Below are 10,359 nucleotides of genomic sequence, written 5' to 3'. Positions count from 1 at the left end.
AGCGACCCCGGGCGCCAGGGCGTCCCCGGCTGCCCCCGCCAGCCCCAGGCCGGGTCGCGGCCCCCGTTGCGACCCGGCGACCTCAGCGCTCCCCACCGCCGGCCTCCGCGTCAGGCTGCGGCCTTCAGTCAGAAAGGCGGGCCCGGCGTGCGCCCTCGACCCACTCCCCTTACCCATGGCGGCGGCGACGCGGTCTCGGGCGGGGGCTCCCTGAGCCCCGCCAGCAACTCCCTTCAGGCGCGCGGCGGCCGCCACGACGCCTGCGACCCGGCCCGCCGCGGCCCACAGCGCTCCCGGCGGCGGGAGGACGCCCGCGCGGTCCCGCGGCGCGGCGGGTGGGGCGGGGGATCGCCGAGACGCCAGCCCGCTGCAGAGAAAACCCGCCCTCGCCGGGTCTCCAGGCGGCCGCTGGGGCCGGAAGGAGAAGGAACGGGAGGAGAGCTGGGGGGTGGAGGCTTGAGGGCCGGCCCCTGGCCCACCACAGGCTCCTCACCCTGGGGGGCTTCGCCTGAAAGCTGAGGCTGCGTTCAGAGGGCGTGCGAGCCACCCGCAGCCCACCTTCAGGGGGCGAATGGGTTTCATCTGATGGCTGACCGCTTCCCTTTCATCTTCACAAAGTCGTAAAGGGGGCAAGGAATTTAGAAAATCCGAAACAATGAACAGTGGAGGCAGAAATGTGCTGAAACTATTTTAAACAGCCCAAACCACGAGGCTAAAGCCAGGAAATAATTGGTTTTAGAAACACACACACACAACAAACAAAAACAATGAAGAGTGGCCTTTCTAATCACAGGGGAAGAGGTAGACAAGAACAGTTTTCTCATTTCAAAGGAAAAAGAACCTCATGGTCAAGTAACAGGTTTAAGTTATATCGATTTGGAATGAGGGAGCCTTTATCTAGTTGGATCAGCAGATGCCAACACAGTGAGCAAGAAACAGATGGAGCTATTTCATCAAAACTGAACGATGTTTTTTCTCTTCATCACTTTGATCAGTGCCGTTGTGCTTCTTTTTTTTTTTTTATAGAGGCATGTTTTATTTGTTTGTTTGTTTATACATGCACTGGGTACAGTCAGAAGCGCGGGAGGGTGAGAGAATTCACCAGAGCCAGAGCGGGGAGCAGAGCAGGCAGAAGGACTGAAGTACACTGCTGAGGGGAGCAGCGGGCGGCAGGAGAGGTCTGCGCGCCATGTGGGACCCTCCTGTGGTGGCCGGGGAGCAGCCGGGGATCGAACTGGCGCCGCAGAGGCCGCGGGCAGCTTCGCAACCCAGGGCTCAACCACTGCGCCACCGGGGAGGCCCCGTTGTGCTTCTTGACTTCTTTTGGTTTTGAATTTTCTTTATTGTGAGATAATCATGCATGATAAAAATGTATAAGAATTGACAGTTTAAAGAATCACGGCATGAATACCTGGTGACCACCGCCAGATCAAGTGAGCACTTAACAGTTCCCCTAGGGGTGAACACTATTCTGATGAGAGTCGTTTCATTGCTTTGCTGTGTATTACACCCACACAAGTATGTGCCCCTCAACAACGTAGGTTTCCTATTTGCCTGCTTAAGAACGTTCACAGGTGGCATAACACATAGCGCTAAGTTATTTCCAAGGCCTACATACATCCCAGTGTGTGTTCAAAATCTCATTTGATTAAGAATACACTTATTGGGAAATCAGGTATGGCTTTCATTAAATTTACTAGATAATGCCAAGGTGTTTTTTAAACTTATAATAATCCTATCAGCCATGTTGTTTTTCTGTTGCTTGTGTCCATTATAGTGCCTGGAATTGTTAGAATTTTGTTTTTTACCAATCTTGTAGATAACTTGATTGTATGGTGAGTTTATTTTGAATTTATCTCATTGCTGATGACATTGAGTCATCATGCTTACTTCTTGGAGTTCCTCTTTTGCAAAAAACCCATTGAAGTCATTAGCCTATTTTCCTGTTATCTATTTCTTATTGGTTTGTATGTACTAGTTTGGCTTATATGCGTTACCAAGATCTGGTTAATATTTTCTTCCTTTATGGAAACCTTTTTATAAGTTCCTTTCTTGCAGTTAAATTTATGATTCACTTTTAGTGTCTTAAATTCTCCTTACCCCCAAGGTCTGTTATTGCACCCTGATTTGATTTCAGTGAATGACATGAGATAGGGCCATTATCCTTTCACCAATGGTCTTACATGCCCCTTCTAATATTTTTTTTTTTTTGAACAATTATTCCTGCAGGGCCTCCCTGGTGGTGCAGGGGTTAAACACAGTGCTATCAAGCTACTGCCAGCCACCCACTGCACCTCTGGTTTACACCCCAGTTCTTGTATTTATAAATAAATAAATCTTTTAAAAAAATTATTCCTGGAAGATTTTTATTTATGTAAAAGAACTGGGGTATAGGCCAAATGTGGGGGGTGGGAAGGGCACAGGTGTGAAAGGTTTCATCAGAGACAGAGTGGGGAGCAGAACAGTTCCATTTACTGAAATACACTGCTAACGGCAGCAGGAGAAACAGGAGAGGTCTGCTGCAGTGGGTTAGCTCACTCCCAGAAACTGAAATTATCTAGATTTTTCACTGCTATATTACTTTATGATATCCAGTGAATATTTAAACTCTATTGCAGGCCTCCTTCCAGTTTTTCCTGTGACCAAGTTCACTGTGAGTCCTCCTTTGTAAATGTCAACCCTCTCATTTCATCCTTAGCACATGATCAATATTTCACCTGTCCCTACTGGAAAAAATGTTGGTTAACACTGAACTTAATTATTATTAAATAGTAATAATCAACACAGTAAGATCTAGCAGGAGAAAACACTTTAATAAAAACTTCAAGTAAACAAAAAAGAAACCACCTGAGGTAGAATTAACAAATTTAACATATTTAACATTCATTTCAAAAAACTTTGCAAGAAATTAAGGATTTCTCCTAGAAAATGGATACACCAAATCATTCACTACATACCTGTCACCATATATATATATAAATAGGCATTCTGAAGTAAATTTTTATGAAACATCATTGTATAAAAAGAGAAAATTGAGTAATGCCCCAAAACAAAGGGGCATATGAACATAAAAATAAAGGTGAAAAATACGAATATCCTTTTCTATTTATCATCAATTCAGCAAGGTTTCTTTCCAAATGAAAATTTTTTATCAAAATCTACGATGCTGAAACACCAAACACTGAAAATAAAAAATGGAAGAAATAAAAAATTACTTCAAGACAATTTATAAATAATAACTTAAAAGACTAGATTTAATGGGAAAATACATATAATACCAGAAAACAAAAGTCAGGAAAAACCCTGACAAAAAGAATAATCACAAGGTTGTGTTTCTTAAATGAAAAATTATTTTTTTACCCTATCTTTCAAATAACAAAATATGATAAAATAATCTATAAAGTCAAATTAGTCCTGAAATCTTAAAAGTCTAAATCTCAGATTCAAAAGTTAATCCATTTTAAAGTTGGTAAAAATTTATCAAACTCTTTTTAGGTCACAAAAAAACATTTATATAACATATATATTTAAGCTTTTCAGTTTTGTGTACATGTTCACTGAAATAACAGTGTTAAATTTTATACAGTGATAGAACTTTATACTTAATAAGATTATACAAAAAAAAAAAAAAAAAAGAGGCTTCCCCAAAGGAGAATAGCAGTTTGCTGTGGACACTTCATTTCATGCCCTTAGTTATAGTCACAGTCTGCCCAGGCACTGATTTCATAGCATATCCAAAGGACAAATGGTAGGCAACTGTTAGAAAAGATCACCACGCTAGGCTGAAAAAGGCACAAAAGACCTTTGTGCCTTTTATCTTCTTTGAGAATCACCCAATATGTAACAAAGACTTTCATGTTCTCTTGATGGAAGATCAATGATGTAAAATAAATTAAGGAAGATATATTTAACACAAAATGGCATTCCATAGAAACATTTATGACATTATCATTTAATGTCTTGTAATTTGGTTTACTGAACTACTAAAACATAGATTTTTATGGCATTCTATGGATAATTACGTACTTACCCTAAGAGGTTTATATATTTTAGCCTAAGACCTTCATATCGTTTTCTTAAAAGATGAGCTATTTAAAAAATAATCTATTACATAATAAGAAATTATGAATTTTAAAAATATAATGCTTTATCCTGGATAAAGATTTAAAAAAAAAGATGGTTAATATTGGGTGAGAGGAATCAGAATGGATGACTAGTTTCCTAAGTATGTTTTAGGAAGCATGTGCCCTATTCCTAGGAGAACAGATTAAGTCCCTTTCTCACTTCACAAAGTCTCCTTCCCCACCACTATCACTATTTCATTTTTTTCTTAAAAATTACTTACTTTTGGGCCTCCCTGGTGGCGCAAGGTGTTAAGATACAACCTATGAAGCTATCCGCAGGAACTGCAGAACAAGCTTGATCCCCGGCCAGGGAGCTACCCACATGGTGCAGCAGACCTCTCCTGACTCACCTGCTGCTCCCCTCAGCAGTGTATTTCAATCAATCTGCCTGTTCAGTTCCCTGTTCTGTCTCTGGTGAATCCTCTCACCCCCCCCCACCCTCTGGCCTGTACCCCAGATCTTATAAGCATAAATAAATCTTTAAAAAAAAAAAAAAAAAAAACTACTGTGAATTGTTTACATTTTTTCCTTTGTAGACTCAGCTCTTTGAAATATGCACACAAAAAACACAAAACCCTGAATTTTAATTTGCACAAGTACATAAATAAAACACAATAGCACAGGGGCCTCTCTGGTGGAGCAGCGGTTGAGGGCTGGGTCACAAAGCTGCCCGCAGCCTCTGCAGCGCCGGTTCGATCCCCGGCTGCTCCCCGGCCACCAGAGGAGGGTCCCACATGGCGCGCAGACCTCTCCTGCCGCCCGCTGCTCCCCTCAGCAGTGTACTTCAGTCCTTCTGCCTGCTCTGCTCCCCGCTCTGGCTCTGGTGAACTCTCTCACCCTCCCACGCTTCTGACTGTACCCAGTGCTTGTATAAATAAATAAATAAATAAATCTTAAAAAAACAAAAAACAAAAAAAAAAAACACAATAGCACAATCAAATGTGACCTTATACAAAACAAAAAGGATATTAATTTTTCTGAGTTTAGATGACAAAGAAGCTTCCCCAAAGGAGGATAGCGGTTTAATGTGGGCACACATCCCAGGAGAATCAGTTTATGTTTGGCTCTGGTTATAGCAACATTAAGACGTCGCCAATCTTTCAAGAGTTCACCAATCTGTAAGAAATGTAATTTTTAATCATTTGAGTTTCCTTATTTATGAGTTTCTTCTGACAAAAAACATGGATGGTTTGTCTTGAACTGTTTTCCTTTAAAAACATAGCTCACACTATAACACACAGATTCATAGGCCCCATCCAGACCTATATTCATTCAGACACAGAATCAGAATCTCCAGGTGTAAGCCTTACAATCTGTGTCTAACAAGATTCCCAAAAAATTGTAATTAGTACGCAAATTTTTATAAAAACATTTATATACATACTTATATAGATGTATTTACATACATCTATACACATACATATACATGGTACAGCTCAGTGGTTATCAAAGGTTAACTTGCACTAGAACCACCTGTAGGTCTGAAGGGCTTGCTAAATCACTGGTAGCAGAGGGCCACTTCTAGTATTTCTAGTGTCTGGATGGGAAATAAGAATTTTTCACACATTTTCCTCAACAAAGTTTATCCTACTGGTAAAAGATCACATTTTGAGAAATAGTTTAGCTTAATCTATGAGTCAGAGAAATTTGAGCTAAAATTTACTGAATTTATTTCCTTAATAACGTAGATTATGTCAAAGTAGGCTTCCTTTATGTGGATAAAAATATCTCAACTTTGTTACATGGACAAACAAAAAAGACTATATAAAGGGCTTACAATAGTATACAGGAGTGAATTAAAAATACGTTATTGTTCAATACTGACTGTTCTTTTCTAGTCAGTGAAAAACTGCTAGTATTTTATTTTTCAACAAACTGATTAGAAAGAAAAACAAATTAGCAGAGATATTAAAAATACATAAAATTTTAAAAAAAGCTTCATTAATACATTTAACATTCTACACCATTAGAAAAGCTTGTCCACAATGCCAACTTCAAATATTTTATCCTGGGTTTGAAATCCTAGCCATAATTTAAAAATATTAAATACATATAAAGAATTAGAACTATCTGTACTCATTGTTGCATCATGTTTAGCAGTAATAAAAACCTGAAATAGTAAGACTGAAGAGTAAACTATACCATAACATTTATATATAATGGAAAACTATACAAGAGTTAAAACAGAATGGACTCTTTTTGTGTACTGACACGGAAAGATTTCCAAGTTATTAAGTGAAAGAGGCAAAGTCTATAAGGTATATATATTTTTTGGGTATACAAATTATCTTTTACATGGAAAGGGGGAAAATATGAATACAAATTTGTATTTGCTAGTAAAGTAACTCTAGAAGGTTACCAAAAAACTAAAACTGTGATTATATCTGAGAGTAAGAAACTGAGTAGAAGAGGGACAGGGTAGAAGGGGGACTTATTACTAAATATATTTTTAGTACCATATGAATATACTACACAGTGAAGAAAAATAAATCAAGAAGTAAAAATGCCCCCCCCAAAACCCAAAAACACCAAGCATGAATTATCTGTAACTTTGAAAGTATAGTTAAAGAAATTTTTATGCTTAAAATGCCACAGACACAAGAGCCACGAGGTAGAAGCAACCCAAATGTCCCCTGACAGATGAATGGATTGACAAAATGTGGCCTGTGCACACACACAAACTGGAATGCTATTCAGTCATTAAGTAAAGAAATTCTAACACAAGCTACAAAATAAATGAACTTTGAAGACATATGCTAAGTGAAATTAGCCAGTCACAAAAGTATAAAATATTGTACAATTCCACTTTATGAAGTACCCAGAAAAATCAAATTTATATACACTGAAAGTAAAAGTATGGTCAGGAGTTGGTATAAGGGGGGGAAAGGGAGTTGTTATTCTTGGATACAGAGTTTCAGTTTTGCAAAGTTCAAGTACTGGAGATCTGCTGCACACCTTTGTGAATATACTTAACACTATTGAACTGGACACTTAACAATGGTTAAGATGGTACATTTTATGTTATGTGTTTTTGCCATAATTTAAAAGCAATACAGAGGGGGAAATGCCCCAAACAGATAGGCAGAAAATATAATTAACTCACAGTTTCATCTTTATTACTTCTAACAAAAGACACCAATATGATACTTTTGTCTCTTCCTTGGTATTTGTCTACTGTATTAACTTCAATCATCCCAGTAGAAGAATGTGGTAATAAATCACTGATGATCTTTAACTGCTGTCTGTATGGTGCAATTATACCAATATCAGAAGGATTACATCCAGCCTAAACAGGAAAGGACACAATTTAAAGTGAAAAGTAGTGACTTGTTATTTAAGTTCTACTAAATTTATTAAATCAAATGTTTACAAAATAAACCAGGTTGATGTTTACAATAGGTGTTCCTATTCTAGGAACTAAATACAGTTATTGAATGTGTTCTAAATCTCTGTCCATATTTCCTGAGATGAAATAATTCCTTCATTAGGTTCATAGCAGTATAATGGTTTACATGTGCCTAAAACAGTGCACACACACAGAAACAGTACAAAGAAATAGATTTCATTCTCTGCTATTCCTTCCTATGACGCTTTTAATCCCAATCACTGTACTGCCACAATAAAGATTATCTTATGTGACAAAAAATATATCCTACAGGAAAATCCAAAATGCCATTATAAAAACTATGTCTCAGATAACTTTTCTCAAAATATAAAAAAATCAGGCTCCAGGCCTCTTAATAAACAAGTGTTAATGCCATAGGTTAACTTTAAGTTCCTTCCTTATATTCTAACACTCTATTATTCTGTACCTTACTTTTAACTAGCCCTCAAAATTTACAAAATTTACAAAATTTAAGTTACCTTAATAAAAATGGACGTCAGGAAAACTATGAGTTTGGCTTCTGTTAGATTGCTCACACCACCTTTTTCAACTTGTTCTGGTGCTGGAACCTAAATAGGTAACATACATCTTGTTTGTAAACCAATCTCTAAAGTTAAGAATACTGTCAGTGCATAGGTATTCCTAGAGACTGTACTACTAGCTATGGAGACAGATGAAAAACATCTTCATCTTAAAAGACAAAGACAAAAGGATGAACAAAAATGAATAATAGTAGTCACTGGCAGAAAGCCACCCAGGGAGAACCCTTGGAAAACCCTTCTTCAAGCAAGCCAACCACACATGGGGCTTCACATACTTTATTTTGTTATTCCCATTTTACAGCAGACAAAGTTCAGAAAAAATAAGAAACTTGCACCAGGCTCCAGATTAAGTCATGGTACTAGGGTTCAAATTTAGATCTAACATCTGTGCTTTCCATTTTTTTTCCTCTTTCCACTTTTTTATTGCCTTTCATACAAATTATAGAGTAGATGGAGTCATCTGGTAAAACTCTCCAAGGACCATTTTGCTCCTTCATCATCCCTATGTAACCCGGATTATTTGGAATCCTCACGCTCAGAAAAAGCGAATCTGAGTAACAAAAGTAAAGGTTCTGGTTGATCGTTGTGAAGTAAATGTAAATTATAACAAATAAATTGGGGTTAATAGCAGTCACTGGCGAGGTGAGTTTAACTGAATAAATTTCCCAGAGCCTCTCTGTCCTTAGGTGTTAGTTCTTGGTTTTGAAATGCTAAGAGCAATATGCAAGAGAATGAAAATTCCATCATGGTACACTGGTGAGGTCCTATTTTTAACAACCAGCTGACCCCACTCATCTTAATAACAAAAGACAAAATTGTTTTAGAATAATATAGACACAAACTGGTCACTCTACTTTGAACTATGTTAGACTTCTAAATCAATGCTGAAAAGCACTAGATAAAACAAATTGTAAAAGCAAAACAAACTGTAGGTCTATAGGATCGAAACTTCACTTTTAGTTTCTAGAAATAAGAATCAAGTCATTTAAAGTTCTTGAGAGATTTCTCTTCAATGACAGGTGTGTAAATATGTCTTTATGTGCTTAGGTGGAGGCAGGAAGTATATGAGAATCTCTGTACTTTCAGCTTAATTTTTCTGTGAGCCTGAAACTGCAGTAGAAAATAAAATCAATTTCTTTATCAAGATCTTTAAAAGTCATCAATTTATCTTCTGTCCATTTGTAAACCTAGCCCTTTTCTAGTATCTATGCCAATTTCTTTTCTGGGAAATGTAATTATACTCTCGATTTCCCTTTCTAGTGTACCTTCTATAAAAATCACTTTTCACATCTACCAGCCCTCAGAATATACCTCCTCCCAACAATACTGAGTCTACAGAAAGATAAGATTCTTTTGTGTTCAAGTAAATGAAGTACAGGAGCTTTAAGTGATAAGCTCCCTAATGAAGCATCCATTATTGAAAACAGGAATTTAAATAGGAGGACAAAAGAAGAAAAACTAAGGATCAAAAAACTGTTTTACCTTGCTGGTGTTAAGAAAACAAACAGGATTGTTTGGTTCAAATACTCCAATCAGCCAAGGATTTTCTGAATAATCAGCATAAAATTCCAGTTCTAGTTTCACATCTTTAAACTTAGGTAGGTTTATCACTGCATTGGCCACTTTGTCTGATCCACATTCCATCTTTCCCTCATATGTCAACTTATTACTTAAGGACATAATTTTACTAAGAGAATTACAAAAATTAATTTTAGTTTCGGCAGATGAAAACAAACATGAAAATCACTCACAGTTGACATGATTACAAATACCTGTTCATTCTGTACTGCACAGTTAACTCAACAACTGCATTCTTATTCTGCTCCAGTCTCTTGAACAGGCTTTCACTCATGCCAAGAGCTCTGTCAACAAATTAAACCCAGGCTTATAAATATACACAGTATCTCTTATTAAAAATATTACAGTTTAAATAAATACTTCAATGTGCCATTACCTTGCTTCATGGTTTAGCACCAGGGGAGGAAGCTGCTGATGATCCCCCACCAACACGAACCTCCGTGAAAAAAAAAGTGGCCCTAGGCAAACTGGTTGGCTAATTTGAGATGCTTCATCCACAATACAAAAATCAAAACTTCTACGGGAAAATATTGGATGGTTTATTCCCATACATGTTGTTGCAACAATAAGCTAAAAACAAAGAAGAAAACAGATGTTACTTAACATGTCAAAGAAATACAACTTGTTTTTCCCATTTTTTTAAAGATCAAAAGTTTTTAATCCCAACAGCAAAAATTCACCAATATTACTTTCATTTAAAAATATAGAATGCAAATTTTCTTTAAAAATT

General features: G+C 37.6%; 1 protein-coding gene across 1 annotated transcript in view; it reads right to left on the bottom strand.

Annotated features, from left to right (window-relative positions):
* Window positions 1-3,813: 3,813 nt before the first annotated feature.
* The window catches only part of DNA2 (DNA replication helicase/nuclease 2), a gene marked incomplete at both ends in the record, with an annotated part of 29,589 nt that continues 23,043 nt past the window's right edge, over window positions 3,814-10,359 (bottom strand). Inside the window, 7 exons of the mRNA XM_084245455.1 lie at window positions 3,814-3,882; window positions 5,094-5,240; window positions 7,228-7,410; window positions 7,989-8,078; window positions 9,534-9,738; window positions 9,824-9,913; window positions 10,006-10,199. Of these exons, the coding sequence (XP_084101581.1) occupies window positions 3,814-3,882; window positions 5,094-5,240; window positions 7,228-7,410; window positions 7,989-8,078; window positions 9,534-9,738; window positions 9,824-9,913; window positions 10,006-10,199 (978 nt within the window). The remainder of the gene's footprint in view (window positions 3,883-5,093; window positions 5,241-7,227; window positions 7,411-7,988; window positions 8,079-9,533; window positions 9,739-9,823; window positions 9,914-10,005; window positions 10,200-10,359) is intronic.

Source organism: Talpa europaea (genome assembly GCF_964194135.1).
Source record: "Talpa europaea genome assembly, chromosome: 10".
NCBI classification, from domain to species: domain Eukaryota; kingdom Metazoa; phylum Chordata; class Mammalia; order Eulipotyphla; family Talpidae; genus Talpa; species Talpa europaea.
The sequence above is the reverse complement of the archived record's forward strand: the minus strand, read 5'-3'. Positions and strand labels throughout refer to the sequence as shown.